At 48.2% G+C, this 21,411-nt stretch overlaps 1 protein-coding gene across 1 annotated transcript; it reads left to right on the top strand.

Annotated features, from left to right (window-relative positions):
• The first annotated feature begins 507 nt into the window (after positions 1–507).
• Positions 508–5,870, top strand: RBP2 (retinol binding protein 2). The gene is made up of 4 exons (XM_083174783.1): positions 508–580; positions 1,990–2,168; positions 2,288–2,389; positions 5,588–5,870. The coding sequence occupies exons 1-4, from the start codon at positions 508–510 to the stop codon at positions 5,639–5,641; spliced, it is 408 nt and encodes a 135-aa protein (XP_083030909.1). The 3' UTR covers positions 5,642–5,870.
• The last annotated feature ends 15,541 nt before the right edge of the window (positions 5,871–21,411 follow it).

Genomic DNA, 21,411 nt, shown 5'->3' with positions numbered 1-21,411 from the left:
GCTTGGCTCCCCACATATTTGGGCGCCTCTCCAGACATCCCAAAATCTGGTGCCACCGTGGCAGCAACCATGCCGCTCCTGCACCTTGCGCCATGTGCCACTGTGCCAGTTGCTCTGTCCTCAGTATGGCCTCTATCAGAATCTATTTTATAATGTTTGATCTTAGAGTCTCATACTGTAATTTGTTAATAATTAACCCTTTCATTGTCCCTTTCTACAACATCTAAATACCGCAGGTTGATGTCACATGCAAACAATTTCACAGATTGCAGATGAAAATGGACAGTGTAAAGGGTTAATGTCTTGCTGAACCTGTCCATTCTGCAATAAAAAAATAAAGATAATATCCTAGACGGCCTATGGACTTATTCCTACAGATAAAATCTGTGACTTTGAAACCCTTTTATCAGGATCCCAGAAATCCTTCTGCTCCGGAGAATATAATTGCAGACAGTCTGTGCAATCGCCTACAGTTCCTGATCACCATCGGATCTCCAGAACGCCACCATGCCTGCAGACTACAATGGTACCTGGGTCATGGAAAAGAATGACAACTTTGATGGATACATGAAGGCATTAGGTATTCCAATGTGCCAGCTTTAAACCGTGACTGAATTGAATAGGATTTGTAGAATCCATTTCTTCTTGCAGAGTGAGAACATGTTGTTGCCCTGTAAGGCCGTTATTTGCTTTGCTTATGTATATTATCAGGGATATCCCTCGCATTGGTCAATTAGCTCAATCTTAAGGCCCATACACACTGGGCGACTCTGAGCTGAAAGTCACTCAAAACAGCATGTTTGAGCTGCTTTCAGCTCAAAGCCGCCCAGTGTGTATGCCCGGTGGGGAGCGGTGAGCGCTGCTGCGCGCTTCTGCATCATCGGCGGGAAAGCCGTTCATCTGCTGGTATTAGCAGCAGATGAGCGGCTTTGAGGACGGCTTTGCATAGCGCTGCGCTATGGAAAGCCGTCCTCCCCCACTGATGGCACCGGGCAGGGGGAAAGCCGCTCAGTGTGTATGTACTGAGCAGCTATCCCCCCAGCGATCATAGTGATCATCGCTGTCCATACACACTGGGCATAGTCACCCAGTGTGTATGGACCTTTATGTTATGCTGAGCAATAGATCCTCTTTATGCCATTAAACAGGAGCAATCGTTCACATCATAAATGCATGGCAGGTAAGTTAGGTAGCAACGGTGATGAGAGATGGAAAGGGGGAATTAAAAATGAATGTTGCTAAAGGTATTTTGCCTAGTCACCTCAAAAAAAGCCTGCCCAAGCTTGGTATGGTACAGGGGTAGTAGGTAGGCCTTCCTGCTGCTGGAGAACTAAATATGTCAGCATGCCATGCCAGAGTTTTAGCATGCACTAACAGCAAAACTGAGGCAGGGAATACTGGAATATATAGTTCTTATATAGTTCTACAGCTGCTGGAGTGCTACATGTTGCCTACCCAACACACATACAGTATCTAACTGCAGAAGGGCAAATAGTAAAAAGACCACATGGTTATTGTGGAAGTAGTACACAACAGATGAAGGTCACAGGATAACTTCCACCTGTATAATGCCATGTAATCACATAGATTAAATAATAAGGGTTTGTTCGTTCATCCTTAACCAAAGCCTAATGGCAATCGTCACTCTGCAGTGCCCTCTGCTGGCATTGCAACATAATTCACATGCACAGTATGCTAATGAAAAGTGATTTTGGGGCAGATTTATTAAACTTGGTGAAGTGATAAAGTGTCTGTTTCTTATCACTGGCCAATCAGCTTCTACCTGTGAAGTTACAGGCATGGTTTATAAAAACCAGACACTTTAGCACTTCACCAAGCTTAATAAGTCTACCCCACAGTGTCTATAGGACAACCCTGGCCTCCGTTAAGGCATAATATTGGTGAAAATATTCCATTGGTAAATAGTTTATATGTGGCTGGTCAACTGAAAACACTGATCAAGACCCGTGCTTTCTTCTTGTACTGCAGATATAGATATTGCCACCCGTACCATTGCAGCACACCTCAGCCAGACCAAAGAGATTGTCCAGAATGGAGATGACTTTAAAACTAAGACCCTTAGCACATTCAGGAATTATGAGCTCAATTATGTCATAGGAGTAGAGTTTGAAGAGAAGACCAAGGGTCTGGACAATCGGGTGGTGCAGGTATGTTGGTACTCGATTTTAAGCTTCACATATGCTACTTTTAGCATTATTTAAGCTTCACATATGCTACTTTTAGCAACTATTATTGTCAACTAATATTTGTTTTATTGTTATTAAAGACCTTAGTGTCCTGGGATGGAGACAGTCTTGTCTGTGTCCAGAAAGGGGAGAAAAAGAACCGTGGCTGGAAGCATTGGATTGAGGGCGACAAACTCTACTTGGTAAGAATCTGCTTAATTTAAGGCTTTAAATCCTAGCTATATTTCTAACCATCTAGGCCATGTTAGATCGGTGCTATATTCCTAGTCGTGCAGGTCATGTTAGACCGGTGCTTATTCCTAACCATCTAGGTCATGTTAGACCGGTGCTATATTCCTAGCCGTCAAGGTCATGTTAGACTGGTGTTATATTCCTAGCCGTGTAGGTCATGTTAGACCGGTGCTATATTCCTAACCATCTAGGCCATGTTAGACCGGTGCTATATTCCTAGCCATGCAGGTCATGTTAGACAGGTGCTATATTCTTACTGTGTAGGTTACGTTAGACTGGTGCTATATTCCTAACCATCTAGGCCAGGGGTGGCCAAACCGGTCCTCGAGATCTACCAACGGTCCATGTTTTCCAGGTTACCTATCTGGTGCACAGCTGTAGTCCTTACTAACTGTCACATTTTCAAACCTGCTGCATTCATTCCTACTATAGATCCACAGGTTGCCTGGAAAACATGCACCATTGGTAGATTTTGCGGACAGGTTTGGCCACCCCTGATCTAGGCCATGTTAGACCGGTGCTATATTCCTAGCCATGTAAGTCACATTAAACCGGTGCTATATTCCTAGTCATGCAGGTCATGTTAGACCAGTGCTATATTCTTACTGTGTAGGTCACGTTAGACAGGTGCTATATTCCTAGTCGTGTAGGTCATGTTAGACCGGTGTTATATTCCGAGCCGTGTAGGTCATGTTAGACCAGTGTTATATTCCAAGCCGTGTAGGTCATGTAAGACTGGTGCTATATTCCTAGCCATGTAGGTCATGTTAGGCCAGTGCTATATTCCTAGCCGTGCAGGACATGTTAGACCGGTGCTATATTCTTACTGTGTAGGTCACGGTAGACCGGTGCTATATTCCTAGCTGTGTAGGACATGTTAGACTGGTGTTATATTCCTAGCCGTGTAGGTCATGTTAGACCGGTGCTATATTCCTAGCCGTGTAGGTCATGTTATCACAAGCCCATCAGCAGGTGTGTACACCTAGTATATCATCAGGTCAGCTGTGCAGCATTTTTTATAGCGATATATGTAAAGATATATAGATGCATATGTTTGTGTGCCTGACCAGCACTGTCCCTGCATCACAATGTGGATTGGGGTGATTTTATCACATTTCTCTATTGCCTCCTAGAAAATGATAGACATAATCTGATTGGTTGCTATAGGCAACATGTCCACTTTCATTTTTAGAAGCTTTATTCCCGAGTGTCTTCATTTAGTAGTACTGTGTAGCTGAGGGGTACATTAACTAAGATGGGAGTTGTATTGAAGACGGGTTGTTGCCCATAGCAACCAATCAGATTGTATCTATTATATTCTGGAAGGGTGCTAAATAAATAATTAAAATCTGTTAAGGGCAACATCCAATCTTCAGTACACCTCCCATCTTATACCCCATTCTCACTGCCGCAAAAACCCTAGTTTTTGCCAGGGCAAGCAGTAATTTCCCGACTCAGTGTGAAAGGGTCTTTGTGAAATTCCCGGGTGATACGCCAATCGAATTAGACACAGGGTTTGTCCTGGGTAATACACGGGTATACGGCAGTGTGAACAGCACAGACCCGTGTTTTTCACACATGATGCCAAAAAACAAACACATGGGGGTAATCATGTGATATGTGACAGCCAGCCAATAAAAGCTGTTTTTTAAACAGCCAATCACAGCAGTTTGTACAAATTTCCCAACACCCAATCAAATTCCACACACTTGGTGGAAGGCAGACCATGGAAAGCAGTGTGAAAGGGGCAGACACAGGAAATTCCTGGGTCTGAGGTGCAGTATGAAGGGGGTCTGTTGAGCTGAGAAGCTCTGTGCCCCGCCAAAAATCCGGCAAGAAAAACCTGGGATTTTGCAGGGGCGGCAATGAGAACGCAGCATTATTAAACTTACCCCTGAGTGTTTTCATTTAGTACTACTGTGATAGGGAGTCTCCCAACTGCGACTCTACCCACCCTGCAACCCATGGGTGGGACCTGTCCTGCAAAAAGTAGGACAGTTGGGAGGTAGAGTAGTACTGTGGAACGTGACAGTGACCACCTTTATTTAGCAGTACTGTGAAACGTGACAGTGAGCACCTTTATTTAGTAGTACTGTGAAACGTGACAGTGAGCACCTTTATTTAGTAGTACTGTGAAACGTGACAGTGAGCACCTTTATTTAGTAGTACTGTGAAACGTGACAGTGAGCACCTTTATTTAGTAGTACTGTGAAACGTGACAGTGAGCACCTTTATTTAGTAGTACTGTGAAACGTGACAGTGAGCACCTTTATTTAGTAGTACTGTGAAACGTGACAGTGAGCACCTTTATTTAGTAGTACTGTGAAACGTGACAGTGAGCACCTTTATTTAGTAGTACTGTGAAACGTGACAGCGAGCACCTTTATTTAGTAGTACTGTGAAATGTGACAGTGAGCACCTTTATATAGTAGTACTGTGAAACGTGACAGTGAGCACCTTTATTTAGTAGTACTGTGAAACGTGACAGTGAGCGCCTTTATTTAGTAGTACTGTGAAACGTGACAGTGAGCGCCTTTATTTAGTAGTACTGTGTAACTGTGTAAAAGCTATAGCAAACATTCAATAAATAACTTTTTCTAATATAAGCTAGACAATAAAACAAATGATAGATTAATTGAGACTGGCTATAGCACATTAGAAAGCTGTTATTGAACCCTTTGAGTACCAACGTTGTTGTGAGCGATCCCCAAAATATCCACTAAAAATGCCAGCATCGTTCACAGCGACTGTTCTTTTTGCATTGCAATTTTCACACCTATTTCGATAAATTCCCATGGCACTCAAAGGGCTATTTCACATGCTCCGGCTCCTGCCGGGCGGCGAAACGCTGCACGGCCAAGAAGCCGTGCTGCACTCAGAAGTTTTCAATGGAGGGGATGGCCACAGCCCGGCAGCCGTCCCTTCCAGTGGTGGGATCCGGCTGCAACCGGGCGGCCTGGAGTCTCTACATGTTCTTCTGTCTACGTGTTACAGAGACTGCCCAGTTCTGGCTCTCAAGATGCCCTAGGCAAGCAGGGTAACAATATTTTGGTTAATAAATAAAGCAAGGGGGTTATTACAATTTTTAAATAACAAGGTGCTCCAGAGCTGGCAAGTTACAATATACATGTTCTATTCTTTTATTTCAGGATCTAACATGCGAAAATGCAGTTTGCCATCAGGTTTTCAAGAAGAAGAACTAAAGACTCCATCACGACATCTGCACTGCCAAGTTTTTTTTGTTTTGTTTTTTTGCTTCGTAAAGAAGGCATTCCCAACCTGGTCCCTCAAGCCACACTAACCATCCAGGTTTATGTAATAATAAAGTAACATGTATAGATTGGCGCAGAAAAGGGACAGTGGGGTAATGATTAAAACTTTCAAATATACCAAGGGTTTAAACAAGGTCCAAGAAGGGTGACATTCTTCATAGGAAGAGAAGTACTAGAACAGTAGGACATGCAATGACAATGATTGAAGTTCAGGGGAAATGAGAGGTATAAAAAAAAATCACAGAAAGAGTAGTGGATAAGTGGAATAGCCTCCCATCAGAGGTGGTAGAGGCTAAGACAATAGAACAATTTAAACATTCTTAGGATAGGCATATGTTCTTACAAAGACCTAAAACAAAAAGGGTTGAAGTTGCCAAAAAAGATAAATGAAAAAAGGGCAGACTAGATTGGCCAAGAGGTCACATTTTTAGGTAAGGGGCCTTTTCTCAACTAACCTTAACATGATCTGGACTGGTAAGTGTGCCTTGAGGACCATGGCTGGGAAACACTGTTATAAAGAGTGGATACATCTGTTATACATTTCTATGTATTTTTCCTAATAAATAAATGCATTTTTATTAAATTGAATGTTTCCCCACATTTGTATTGCATCCATCCATAGACTTCTATAGAATCTCTCCCCTTGTGGCTAAATTAGTAGAAATATCTTCTGCCCAGTCTGAGTGACAAATATCAGGAATAACCACACATGCTGAGTTCCCACCATAGGGCGTTACATGGACTCTCACTAGTAAATAATCTAATGACAATACTTCCTATGGGGCCCATTTACTTTACTAAAATTTGTGGCTAAAACAGGTGTTTTCAGGGGTTAGCCATAAAACAATAAGTACCCCCGCTTGTATCACGGAGGGAGTGCAGCAGGAATCTCTGATCCCTGCTGCGGTCCCTTCTGCCCCGCCACCAGCCGCAACCCCCATAGGTTTCTTTGGGGGATGTGATGCTGCCCGATGTATCAATATCGGGCAGCATCGCAGTGGGTCCCTGGGCTACCACCATTGTAGCCTATGGGCTAGGGACCGCACTGCCGGCAGGGGGTCAGCTCTGACCGTGCATGTGCAGACCCCCTGACACCCGGCGAAGCAGACTGCAGGGAAGGGCTCTTGCGATCCTGGGCTGTAAATGCACGCCGGATCGCATTGCATATCCGATCCTATATTAAATGGGCCCCTAAATGTGATCACACCACTGTAAGCAAACACAACAATCTATTACTAGTCTCACTCTCAGCTGACAGTAACTATTACAGATGCTGAATCATGTAAATGAAACATCCCATTCTGTGTGGCTAAGAGATGAGATAATTACACACAGCCAACATACAAAAGTCATGTCATAGTTTTATAATAGACACAATGGGTGAAATTTAATAGGATGAGAGATACGGATAGTGTGAGGTTTGGGAAGAAATCTACAGTTTTTTTAAAGCGGCAATCATTTACACTGCAAAATCAAACTGGTTTTGTAGTATAAATGATTGCCGCTTTAAAAAAAACTGCAGATTTCTTAGCAAATCTCTCACTTTCTAAATCTCTCATCGGTACTTGTTTCCTAGCACGGCGCCCGTCGGGTCCCATCGCATACCATAACTTAAGGTATGCGATGGGACCTGATCAGACCTGACAGACCCGATTTTAAGTGTTTTAAGACGTTCCCATACAATGTTAAAATCGCGTCGCATCGCATGCCATTACAATGGCATGCGATGCGATGCAACGCGATTATACCTGATTTTACATTGTACAGCCACCCTGATGGCTGATTACAATGTTAAATGCCCCATCAGAGTGATTTTTAGTGGGGGTGTGGCCTAGCAGCAAGAGGTGTGTCCTATTCCCGCAAGGTCACGCCCCGTTCGAAGCCGAGGGGGCACGGCTAGCGGCTCTGTGAGCTGCTGGCTGTGTCCCCTGTCCCTCAGGCTGCAGGAATAGACACTGTGCACACATGACCCTTCAATGTCCATCAGACCTCCTCACATGCCACAAGCTTTCCTTCAGCTAACTGCTGCTTCTTACCAAGCACCTTGACTGCTTTTTAGATTCAATTGGCAGAATTGGATATTTCTGTTTCCAAATCTGCTCTCTGGGTAAACTGTATCTAATTCAGAGTGCTCAGAAGAATGGTATAATCCGGGATAAGACAATTACAAACCCTCCAACATCTGCAGTTTAGAAATCGGTACACATTCGGGAAGGGGGCGTGTCCAATGGCAAAGAGGGCGTTGCCATGAGTAAAGGGGGCATGCCCACGTCTCCTTTCCGAATATGTACAGGGCATTTTTTATCCTACAATATAGATATGTTAACTATACTGTAAGTGCATTTCAAACACTTTTATTGTTGTGTATTATGTGCCCAGCACAGTACATTTAACTGGGCACATACAGCCTGGGCAGTGGGCACAGATACAGCCTGACCTGGCGGTGCTGGTCTGCGAGAAGACACAGTTGATGATCGCATTGCCCGCTAGTGAGACAGCGCAGCCCGGAGCACCATGCCGGCGGGCCCCAGCGGAGAGAGCGACAGGCCACAGACACAAAACGGCTGGAGGGAGACTTCACCGGGTCACTGCTGCAGGTATAGGATATATTCCCCTGGGCAGTGGGCACAGATACAGCCAGACCTGACGGTGCTGGTCTGCCCAAAAGAGCAGCGCACTAGAGCCGTCGCAGACCAGCACCGTCAGGTCATACATACATACAGCTGAGCGCTCCCCTCATCTCCACGGTCCTGTCACAGCTGCGTCCAGACTATAGGAGAATATGCTCCTCCACCAGCGGCTCTCAGCCCGGGAGTCTCACTCTCTGGCTGCCTGATGTCATGACGCGCCGCACTGCACCCTGGGACCCGCCGCATTGCATCCCTGGGAACGGGTGCAGAAGCCCCAGAATAGGATGAATACATTGTTCTTTCCATCTGCGCCGGTCCTAATCGATTCCCTTTGCCCGTCAAGGGGAAAAAGAAGCGAGGAGTCGCCCAAGCCCCTCAAAAAACGGTACAATCGGTACACTTGGATTTAGTCGGTACAGACCGTTAAAAAACGGTACTGTACCGGCTAAATCGGTACAGTTGGAGGGTATGCAATTGCGCTCACAATATAAATGCATGGCTGAAATCCAAAGAAACATGGGAGAAAATGTAGGAAACAAACAAAATGAATATGAAGGTTGAAAATGCACTTAAAGACATATCTAATAAAACCTCTTTACTGCATTTTGAAAATAGGTGGTTCATGGGGGCAAAACAATGTGTTGTGGTGTCTTAGTAATGCAAAAACATATATTTTCCTTTTAATGTTAAATCAAATGTAAATCCGGAGACTATGCTGCTGAAATCCAGGCAGTTGGTATTCAGCAGATAACTACAGTATATAACTCCTATATTGCTAAGACACTTATTTATCAAGCTTTATTGCTGCTTAAATTATACAGAAACTGATCTGCAGTGTCTGCAATTTACTAAAGACTGAGCACAACAAATGAGATAGCGTTAGGCATTATAGCTTATAGGGGGGTATTCAATCTCTTTTTCTGACTGTTGGAACATTTCAGACAGTTGAATATATCGTCCAATTCCACCAGAGCTATTCAATCTCCGACTGTCTGAATCATTCTGACAGCCAGAAAACACGTGGTCCAGCGAAAACCACTTGCCGATCTAGGTGTATTTTGTTAAAAATTGTGCGGTTCCCCTGTTTGAAATTTGGACTGTGCTGCAGCCCCACCTATGCAACTGCCCTGGCAAGGAAGTCCGGGTACAGAGCATTTGGTTCCTCCTGGAATGGGTCATGTTGGAAGGTAAGGACTACAGCTGGCCCTGACTATAGTGTATATGCATGTCATGGCACAGGCAGATCAAAATTCAGAGCAGCCAGTGCGGCTGCTTTATGGGGACTACACACGGTGAAATGTGTGTTAGATGCAAATTGAACTACACACGATACTGATTATACTACAATAGTAATAGATTTAAATAGGGGGCTGGTTTACAGGGTTGTGCGATTTAGTCCAAAAATACCTGCATGCACATACTATTTTGCCTTGCAATATTGACTGCGCGGAAGTGTGCATCACACGGAAAATACGCACAGTGCGGGGCCCCTGCGGTGGATGGGAACTTCCCATCCGCCGCAAGGACCCGACGCTGATCTCACATACACCGTAGGGACCCCTTCCCCACTAGCGCTACCCGACCTGACCCTGCATTGCCAGACCCCGCTGCATGCCACCCACCAGCAGGCAGGGGGTCCCTGCCTGCTGGTGGGTGGCATGCATTACATATCCCACTCGTGCATATGTAATGAGTGGGACCAGTGCAGTGAATATCTAATGAGCTGCAAGCAATCCAATGTGCACTGAAAAAAAAAAAGGGTACTTCCCTTCTACGTTTCCAAACAAGGAAAAGTGAGTTCATCAATTCTCTTCAATGAAGAAGGAGTTTCTCAGAATGTGGGGTCCAATTTTTCAGTGAATGTTCTAGATTTAACATAGAATTGTGAAAAAAAAAACACAATGGGGGAATTCAATGCTCCGGCGAGCGCACGGCAGTGAATCCTGTTTTGGATTCGCCATACACTCACCGTGATTCACTGTCCCCTGCAATTCGCTGCCAGCCCATACTATTCAATGTGTCAGCATACCCCCCAACAGTCCCGAAAACCGCGGGAATGTCCCGGTTTTCGGGGACATTCCCGCGTCCCTCCCGTGGCCGGCAGTGTCCCATGGCGAGGGGGGGCTGTTGGGAGTCCCCCCTGTCAGATGCTGAGCAGCAGTGAATAAACGTCTATTCCCGCAGCCATTGGGCTGGTGGCATGGATAGAGGCTCAGAGCCTCTGGGTCATGCCCCCATAGTGTCAAAATGGGGGCGTGACCTCATGGGAGAGCAGCGAGTATAGGACACGCCCCTCTATCCCGCCTCCGTTGCCCTGAAAGTTGTGAGGTATGCGTCAGGGGCAGCGAAAATGATCCCCTACGGCGAATTCCGGTCCCGGCTCTCTCCCCTGCTGCTGTGGCTACACTGCCACTGCTGGGGATGGAGCGGAGTCCCAGCGGGGGAGCACGCTGATGCCACCAGGAGCCCCTGCACAGCCTGGGGATGGGTCCAGCAGGGCCAAAACTAGGTGTTTCGGCGCCCAGGGCGGCAGTCATTTGGTAAAGCCTGGCTATTCAACATGTGGTCCTACAGCTGCTATGGAACTACACATCCCAGAATGACGTGCCACCGTTTTGCTATGAGGGCATGGTAAATATGTAGCAGGGCATGCTGGGGTATGTAGTTTTACAGCGGCTGGAGGGCCGCATGTGGAACATTCATGCTGTATTTGGCAACTACAGGCTGATTCCTGTACGGACCCATTATTCCAATTAATGGTGCTGTATGCATTCCGCAATCATGTGTAAGTGCAGCTTATTCGTCACACATTGCCTAGCGTTTGTCATTATCTTCAGTCAGAGGTGATCCGTGTCTTCTTTATCGCAAAGATTCCAGTCAGTGGGGATTTCTCTATTATCTTATTGGGGGTACACCGTAATTTGGGGTTAAAGTGTCTCCTCTAAAATGGTTGCACGCCAGAACATAGGGGTTTATTTACAGGGGGACACACACACACCAAATGACTGCCTTGGGGACAGGCAGCGGAGGTCCGGGGACTGGAGTAGGTAATCTCCAGCTCCTAGCGCTGCCGGGCGGCGGGCGGGAAGCAGATTTTGAAAAGACTTGCCAGACGCTGATTGGCTGAATTCAGCCAATCAGCGTCCGGCAAGTCTTTTCAAAATCATCAGCGCTTCCCGCCGCCAGGCAAATAGCGCTAGTGACGAGTGAGTGAAAGCTGCCGCTACACCAGTCCCTGGACACCTGCTGCCAACATACCTGTGTGCAGCCAGCGGGGGTAGGCAGCGTCCAGGGGTCCAGGGATTGGTGTAGAGGCAGCCTTCACTCACTCTGTCTCCTAGCGCTATCTGCCTGGCGGCGGGAAGCGCTGATGACTTTGAAAAGACTTGCCGGACGCTGATTGTCAGCGTCCGGCAAGTCTTTTCAAAATCTGCTTCCCGCCCACCGCCCAGCAGCGCTAGGAGCCGGAGTTAACCCACCAGTCCCCGGGTCCCCGCTGCCCGTTCCCGGGACCCCGCTGCCCGTCCCCGGACCCGCTGCCAGGATCTCACACTAGCGCCCCCCCCCCTCCAACGCCCGGTGCACGTGACCCCCCAGCCCCCCCCCCCCCCCCCCCCCCCCAGTTATGGCCCTGGCTCCAGCAGCCTGTCACGGCTAAAGGGCTGGATGGAGTCGTGTGGTGCACAGGAACCGGAGACGGACCAGGAGGAGTAGGATTGAAACGTGCAGGTTTAATAACGGATTTCATAAATGATAAACTTCACTCAAATACTTCTTTAAGTGACAGTTGGAATAAATTAAATAGAGTCCAGCACAATACTAATAACGGGCAGGGAAATCTGGAAACGTATACTTGGTGAGCCAGAGTACATAGATGAGGATCCGGAAGGAGGTTGATTTGATGACAGAAGAAATGGATCCGGATGACTGAAAGATGATGGAATGAATGAGTTGTATGAAGGAGGACAGCGGGAAGCTGTGCAGGGTAATTCTGGGACACAAGCAGGAACAAGCACTAGGTAGGACTTGCAGCATTGGTGTCAGGAGAAAACTTCCTTGTAGCAAGATGCAGGGAGCAAGGCACCAGAGTCAGGAGAGAAAGAGCCAGGATCCGGGAATCAGCTAGGAGTTGTGAATGACTCCAAAGACTCATTGCACTGACACTGAACAGCCTAGGCAGATCCCCTATATCCCCAGGGGATGGCTGCCATTGGCTGTCAGCACAGGATGAGGAGGGAACCTCCACTCTGGGCCAATCTGTCTCCTGCCCTCAACCAAGATGGCGACGCCGGCCTCCCGGCACCACTACTGCTGCCATCCCTACCCAGAGCTGCCGCTACCCGCACACCGCAGACCGGAGCCTGCACACGCTAGCCGGCGGCGGGCGCGGACGGGTGAGTACTGTACCCGCCGCGCTCCGTCGCGGCTACGTGTGACAGTACCCCCCCTTTTCAGGGTGACCCCAGGGCGCCTATGGGCCTTGTGCGGATTTCTCTGGAGAAATTGCTTTACCAGTTTTGGAGCGTGCAAATCAATGGAATCCACCCAAGAGTTCTCTTCGGGACCAAACCCAACCCATTCCACCAGATACTGGGTACGAGAATTGCGGCAACGAGAGTCTATAATGCGTCTTACCTCGAATTCAGCCCCACTTTCGGAGTTAATCTTGGGCGGTTTGGGAATCTTCTTTTGATAAGAGTTCAACCTTAAAGGCTTGAGGAGGGACACATGGAAGGAATTCGAAATCCTTAGGGAAGGAGGAAGTTGAAGTCTATAAGCGACAGGATTAATGACTTGGATGATAGGGTATGGCCCAATGAACCGGGGAGCCAGCTTCATAGAGGGCAGACGGAGGCGTATATGGCGGGTAGACAGCCATACCCGGTCTCCGACTTTCAATCTGGGCGCTGCCCTTCTTTTCCTGTCTGCCATCCTCTTGTATCGGGCGGAAGATTTAAGAAGAGCGGTGTGGACATCCGACCAGATTTTAGCAAAGCGTTGTAATGAAGTGGTTGCTGCAGGAACTTCGGAAGAGGATAATTCTGAGAAATCCAGAGATCGTGGATGTTTGCCGAATACTGTAAAGAAGGGGGTGGTTCCGGAGGAAGAGTGATAGGAGTTGTTATGCATATATTCTGCCCACGGGAGAAGATCCACCCAGTCATCTTGGGAAGACGAGACAAACAGTCGGATAAAGGCCTCCAAGTCTTGATTCACCCGTTCTGTCTGGCCGTTGGTCTGGGGATGAAAGGCAGTGGAAAACTTGAGTTTGACCTGTACCGCGGCACAGAGAGCTCTCCAGAACTTTGCAACGAACTGTACTCCGCGGTCGGATACAATCTCTTTGGGCAGTCCGTGAAGTTTAAAAATGGTTGAGATGAATAGCTGAGCCAGGACTGGAGCAGAGGGGAGACCTTTTAGTGGGAAAAAATGGACCATTTTCGAGAATCGGTCGACCACTACCCAGATTGCGGTATGACCTTTTGAGGGAGGTAGTTCGCAAATGAAGTCCATTGACAGATGGGTCCATGGTTCTGTGGGAATGGTTAGAGGGCGGAGAGGACCAGCGGGAGTTGTTCTGGGCACTTTATGCTGAGCACATCTTACACAAGAGGCAACGAAGTTGGTTACGTCGTGGCGGATGGTTGGCCACCAATAAGAACGTGACAGGAACATCAAGGTCTTTTGTGCTCCTGCGTGCCCTGCGAAGCGGGAAGAATGTGCCCATGACAATATTTTCTTGCGAAGTTCGGGGGGAACGAACGTTTTACCTGGAGGAGGAGATGGCTGTACGGTTACTTGGGCGAAGACCAGCGGATCGAGGATTGGACGAGGAGGTGTCTCTAGGTCAGAGGTCGTCTCAAAGGAGCGGGATAGAGCGTCTGCCTTAGTATTCGTGGTTCCAGGTCGGAATTTAATTTGGAAATCAAAGCGTTCAAAAAACATGGCCCAACGGGCTTGGCGGGCAGTAAGGCACTGAGCCTGTTTAAGAAAGGACAGATTTTTGTGGTCTGAATACACGGTGATCTTATGTCGTGCCCCCTCCAGAAGGTATCGCCACTCCTCTAACGCAGTTTTGACTGCAAGCAACTCCTGTTCCCCGATGGGGTAATTCTTCTCTGCTGGGAGGAATTTTTTGGAGAGGAAGGCACAAGGGTGTAATTCTTGATCCTCACCTTTTTGTGACAAGATGGCCCCGATCCCTTCCGAGGATGCGTCCACCTCGAGAATGAAGGGCCTGTCGAGGTCTGGTTGGAGGAGGATTGGTGCCGTCATGAATGCTCTCTTTAACTGCTGGAAGGCAGAGGATGCTTCTGGCGACCATCGGCTTGGATCAGCTCCCTTGCAAGTGAGAGCAGTGAGGGGAGCAGCGATAGTAGAGAAGTTCCGGATAAATCGCCGGTAATAGTTTGAGAACCCTAGGAATCTCTGAATTCCTTTGAGTGTTGTGGGGGCTGCCCAGTCTTGGATGGCTCTCACCTTCTCTGGGTCCATTTCTATCCCAGTGGCGGAGAGAATGTGACCCAAGAATGGAATGGACGTGACCTCAAAAACGCACTTCTCCAACTTGCAGAACAGTTGATTTTGGCGAAGACGTCGTAGGACTTCGGACACTGTCTGTCTGTGAAGTTGGAGATTTGGAGAGAAGATGAGTATATCGTCTAGATAGACTACGATGGAGTGGTACAGCAAGTCCCGAAAGATATCATTTACAAACTGTTGGAAGACAGCGGGGGCGTTACAAAGGCCGAAGGGCATCACCAGGTATTCATAGTGGCCGTCGCGCGTGTTAAAAGCCGTCTTCCACTCGTCACCTGGACGGATCCGGATCAAATTGTAGGCCCCTCGCAGGTCCAATTTAGTAAAGATTGCTGCCCCTCTGATCTTGTCGAATAGTTCTGCGATAAGGGGTAAGGGATAGCGGTTTTTAATGGTGATGTCGTTCAGGCCCCTATAGTCGATACATGGCCGAAGACCGCCATCTTTCTTTTTCACAAAGAAAAACCCGGCCCCGGCCGGAGAAGTAGATGGTCGAATGAAACCTTTGTTTAAGTTCTCTTGAATGTACGAGGACATGGCCTCAGTCTCAGGTAGCGACAGGGGATAGATGCGGCCACGAGGAGGGAATTTCCCGGCCACCAGCTCTATCGGGCAGTCCCAAGGACGGTGAGGAGGCAGGGTGTCGGCACCACCTTTACTGAATACATCTGTAAATGAACGATATGGTGCGGGTATCGACAAGGGTGGAGCTGAAGAGGATGAAGGACAGTTACCCTCACGTTGTGGATGGGTCTGGTAGACCGGAAGGATCTGAGGAATGCAAGTAGACTGGCAATCTGTTCCCCAGGCCTTGACCTCCATATTGGTCCAATCGATGTGTGGGTTATGTTTGGAGAGCCAGGGAAGGCCCAGGACCATTTGGTGTGAGGACTGTGGAAGAATGAAGAATTCGAGGGTCTCTTGATGTAGAGCTCCTATGAGCAGTGTCACCGGGGTGGTCTGATGGGTGATTTGTCCACTACGAATTCGACTCCCATCCACTGCAGTGAGGACCAGCGAGTGATCCAGGGGTTGCACAGGCAGGGCATGTTGGGTAACAAAAGAAGAAGAAAGGAAGTTTCCCGCTGCTCCAGAGTCCAATAGGGCCTGAACTCTTTTTCTCCCTTGGGGACACACAAGGGTAACCGGAATGGTGGAATCAGAAGAAGAGGGAGATGGAAGCAAGACTCCTAATCGGACCTCCCTCGGGGAGATTAGGAGCGGTCGTTTCCCGGCCGCAGCGGGCAGGAAGCCAATAAGTGAGCTGAGGAGCCACAGTACATGCATAGATTCTCTCGCCGTCTTCGGGACTTCTCTTCGAGAGAGAGACGGGAGCGGTTGATTTGCATGGGCTCATCTGTTGACACCGCAGGAGGCGGGGTTGGTTTGGAGGCTGGTGCGACATTGGAAGGAAATCGAGGGCGAAGGCGATCAGAGCGATTCCTCTCAAGTTGGCGTTCTTGGAGTCGCAGATCGACTTTGTTACATAATGAAATGAGTTCAGCCAGGGTGGAAGGAGAATCGCGAGTTGCTAACTCGTCCTTGATGCGCCCGGCTAGGCCGTTCCAGAAGGCAGAAACGAGAGCCTCTTCGTTCCATCTGAGTTCGGAAGCCAGGGTTTGAAGAAATTGAGCCACTTGACGCTGGGTAGTCTCTACTTGTTCCAATCGAGCCATGATGCCTTGAAGAACATCCGTCATGGAGGCCTGTGCTTCACCCGATTCCATCGGGTCAGTGCAAACTGTCACGGCTAAAGGGCTGGATGGAGTCGTGTGGTGCACAGGAACCGGAGACGGACCAGGAGGAGTAGGATTGAAACGTGCAGGTTTAATAACGGATTTCATAAATGATAAACTTCACTCAAATACTTCTTTAAGTGACAGTTGGAATAAATTAAATAGAGTCCAGCACAATACTAATAACGGGCAGGGAAATCTGGAAACGTATACTTGGTGAGCCAGAGTACATAGATGAGGATCCGGAAGGAGGTTGATTTGATGACAGAAGAAATGGATCCGGATGACTGAAAGATGATGGAATGAATGAGTTGTATGAAGGAGGACAGCGGGAAGCTGTGCAGGGTAATTCTGGGACACAAGCAGGAACAAGCACTAGGTAGGACTTGCAGCATTGGTGTCAGGAGAAAACTTCCTTGTAGCAAGATGCAGGGAGCAAGGCACCAGAGTCAGGAGAGAAAGAGCCAGGATCCGGGAATCAGCTAGGAGTTGTGAATGACTCCAAAGACTCATTGCACTGACACTGAACAGCCTAGGCAGATCCCCTATATCCCCAGGGGATGGCTGCCATTGGCTGTCAGCACAGGATGAGGAGGGAACCTCCACTCTGGGCCAATCTGTCTCCTGCCCTCAACCAAGATGGCGACGCCGGCCTCCCGGCACCACTACTGCTGCCATCCCTACCCAGAGCTGCCGCTACCCGCACACCGCAGACCGGAGCCTGCACACGCTAGCCGGCGGCGGGCGCGGACGGGTGAGTACTGTACCCGCCGCGCTCCGTCGCGGCTACGTGTGACACAGCCCCAGTGCTGACATCTGCTATTACATCGCTGGGGCTGCCGGAGGTCTGCTGCTGCTGGACCCGTCACCCAACTGATCAGAGGCAGTGTCCTGTCCCGGCTCAATCCCCTTCCCGAAGACCTAGCAGGGAGCATAATAACCCTCTGGCAGAGAGCTGCCACTGGCCACCCGACAGCAGACGTCCCCCACCAGCCAGGGCAGGGGGTCCCTGCAACGTATATGTGAGATCAGCGGCGGGGTCCCTGCGGCGCATGGGAACTACTAGTTCCCATGCGCCGCAGGGACCCCGCCACTGAACTCACATACACCGCAGGGACCCCCTACCTGCCAGCACTACCCAACCTGACCCTGCTCTGCCAGACTCCGCTGCATGCCACCCACCAGTGGGCAGGTGGTCCCTGCAGCCCTTATGTGAGATCAGCCGCGCCCCCTGCAAATATGTAATGTAATCAGCAGCACAGCATTTGTACTGTGACCAGCAGCGCCCCCCCCCCTCCTGCATATGGTATGTAAAAAAAAATAGGTACTTGTGTACTAGCACGGCGCCCCAATAATTAGTCGGCCGATTTTTTAATCGAATCGCATCGCATGCCATACACCCGATGGCATGCGATGCGATGCGATTTTAACTCATATTCGATATTAAATTGTATAAGCACCCTAATGGGTGCTTTTATGCACCCTAATGGGTGCTTACAATGCTTAAATGCACCCCCACGCCACCCTCCAAGTATAAATGTGAACCCGAAGCGTGGCGAGCGTAGCGAGCCTGCGAGGGGCGGCGGTCCGCGTCCTACGACCTTTTCATACCCCCACTATCCACGTCGGCGTGGAGTTGAGAATAAAAAGTGTGGCGAGTGCAGCGAGCCACCGAGCCCGAAGCGTGGCGAGGGGACGCGGATACCTGTAAAGGCCGCGAGGGGACGCGGATACCTGTGAAGGTATCCGCGTCCCCTAGCCACGCTTCGGGCTCGCCACACTTTCTATTCTCAACTCTACACCGACGTGGATAGTGGGGGTATGAAAAGGTCGTAGGACGCGTACCGCTGCGCTCGCCACGCTTCGGGTTCACGTTTATACTTGGGGGTGGCGTGGGGGTGCATTTAACCATTGTAAGCACCCATTAGGGTGCTTATACAATTTATAATTGCATCGCATTGTATGGCATTGTATGCCATATACAATGGCATACAATTTTAAAATTGTATGCCATTGTACAACATCGGCCGATATCGCGTCGCATCGCATGCGATATGGTCTGCGATGCGATGGGCGCCGTGCTAGAACACAAGTACCAAAAAATATATATATATATATATATTTATGTGATGCTTGTCCAATAAAAAAAATAGCAAGACCCTTCAAATAATTAAATAACTGATTTTTTTACACCAAAAATAAAAAGAAAACTTTTAAACCTTTATTTTAAAAGAACACATTCCAGTTCACCTTAAAAAGATGGCGAATGCAATACGGAGAAACTCAGCGAAAATCATGGTGAAAACAGTTCTCCATTTTAGCATTGAATACACTCTGGGCGAATTAGATTCAAAACCCCATTGAAATACACCAGCGAATTGCAGCGAGCATGAAACGGAGAATTGGCCAGCATTCACTCTTCGCTTTCGGCGAACAGTGATCGTTGAATAGGGTGAATCAGATTTTTAGTGAAAACATTCACCGCAGAGAGTAAAAACAGCCCGATTTGTCGAAAAAAGCGGTGAATCCAGAGCATTGAATACTGGCCAATGTTTAATACAGTTTATGATTAAAGAGAAATCCAAATCAAAAGTTTTTTTATTTCTTTAAGTGTTCTTAAGGTGCCCATACACTAGTAAGATTTATCTGCAGATCTGGCTGGTTGGAACAAAAACATGGTTATGGATGAGTGACAGTTTCTCATAAACTCACCATCGGGTATCCCCCTGGCCCACCCCTACGGTTGATACACCTAAATACAAACTTAACTCTAAACCTTATATAACTTAACTTAAAATAAAGACACGACACAAAGTGCTGGCGTTTCAAAAAGAATGTCAAATTTATTTTGACAATTAACTAAGACTATGAATGGTGGCGGCACTAAAGAACGGTCACTATAGGAAAGGTGGGGTTAAAGATCACTAAGCATACATACAACGCTGGGTGACCACTCTCCCTGGTCAGCCACCAGGCCTGGCGGTGACGGCCATTCCCCGGACAGAAGCATGGCCCATGACAATCGATGTCGAGGGAGAGTGCACCCCACTATCTACACACATACAGAGTTCTTAAAGAATGACCGTTCTTTACCGCCGCCGAAGAGGAAGAGAAATAGGGAAGGGTGGGTGGGGCTTCTTGAACAGAGGGAGGTCACTCTAAACTCGTGATCATTCCTACCCTGTCTAAACCCTCCCCCTGCTCTGATAGGCCTTGTGCCCATCCTCATTACAATAGCATGTGATCAACAGCAGAGTGTACCCTGGGAGAACCCTCAGTGGTTTATGTCACCTCAGGCTTATTCAGCCTTCTGTGTTTCTGTCTTCCAGCATTTCCAAGCAAATGGTCAACTGTCATTTGCTCTCATCCATAACCAGGTTTTTGTTCCAACCAGCCAGATCTGCAGATAAATCTGTGTGTGTATGGCCACCTTAAGACTGTGAAAAAGAGGGCGTACCCCACTCACACGTATATGTAATAAATGTATTATATCAAAAGGTTTATTTTAGGTTGTATACCATCAGGAATCTGATTTAGAGGGGTGTACCTCTACTCACATCAATAATAAATTATATGTTCCCATAAAGGTTTCTTTTGATTTTGACCCTTCCAATAATTTTAAGAGTATAGGCCTGGGGTAGCCAACCCTAGTCCTCGAGAGCTACCAACAGTGCATGTTTTGCAGGTCTCCTCACAGAATCACAAGTGAGCTAATTAGCTCCATCTGTGTATCTTTAAAATGTGTCAGTGATTAATGAGTGCATCTGTGCAGCAGCTAGGTTGTCTGGAAAATGTGAACTGTTGGTAGCTCTCGAGGGCTAGGGTGGGCTACCACTGGTATAGGCGTATCCCCACGCACTCTCTGATGGATAGAAGGAAAGGTTTCTTTATTAAATCACTGGAGACAATGTACACTCACAGAACTCCAATGTATGTGTAAATAATATGAAATGACTCATATATTAGCATACCTCCCAACATGACCCATGCCAGGAGGGACAGAATGCTCTGTTTCTGGACTCCCCTCTTAATGTATGATTGCCATCACCTGTTTCAAACAGGATAATTGATGAGAAAGGTTCTTCAACACAGGTGATGGCAATCATAATTAAGGGAGAAGTCCTGAAACAGAGCATTTGTCCCTACTGGAGAGGGTCATGTTGGGAGGTATGTATTAGCGTACCCCCACTCACATCTAAAGGAGAGGGAGACAGGGCCGGCGCCACCACTAGGCAGCTCTTGTTATTTGCCTAGGGCGCCGGCACCTGGAGGGCGGCAGTTCGCCCCTCACCCCCAGCACTGTGGTACCTGTGAAGAATCTTGCGTCCCCGGCGTCCCTGCTGAGTGCTGGGGTGTCCGTGCCGCCGGGGGACCCTGCGGCGCTGTTATTGTGTATAAGCTTATCGTGGCCGGCGGGGTCCCTACAGTGAATAGAAAATAACTAGCGCTATGCGCGCGGCGGCGCGGGAAACGCTAGTTATTTTCGGTACTTATGAGTTATCCGGGCGCCTGATTTCTAAATCGGGTCGGATCGGGCACATCGCATCGCATGCGACCATCGGATGCGATGCGATGACCCGATTTTTCCATAGGAATCAATGTTAAAATGGACAGAGTCCATTTTAACATGGAATTCAATGGGAAAAAGGGGTCCTTTTCATACCCCTACTATCCAAGTAGGCATGGAGTTGGATATAAACCTGTGGCGAGCGTAGCGAGCCACCGAGCCCGAAGCGTGGCGAGCGAACGGTATTCTATGTCCCCTCGCGGGGCTCGCCGCGCTTCGGGCTCGGTG

This window comes from Crinia signifera, chromosome 3 (assembly GCF_055691185.1).
Source record: "Crinia signifera chromosome 3, ASM5569118v1, whole genome shotgun sequence".
Taxonomy (NCBI): domain Eukaryota; kingdom Metazoa; phylum Chordata; class Amphibia; order Anura; family Myobatrachidae; genus Crinia; species Crinia signifera.
This window is presented reverse-complemented; position numbering and strand designations above follow the sequence as displayed.

What these genes read in the sequence shown, in the direction of transcription:
- RBP2 (XM_083174783.1), top strand. Translation starts at nt 508, where the DNA reads ATGCCTGCAGACTACAATGGTACCTGGGTCATGGAAAAGAATGACAAC. An exon ending in TGGATACATGAAGGCATTAG is followed by an intron (nt 581 to 1,989) that starts GTATTCCAATGT and finishes CTTGTACTGCAG; the next exon opens with ATATAGATATTGCCACCCGT. An exon ending in AGGGCGACAAACTCTACTTG is followed by an intron (nt 2,390 to 5,587) that starts GTAAGAATCTGC and finishes CTTTTATTTCAG; the next exon opens with GATCTAACATGCGAAAATGC.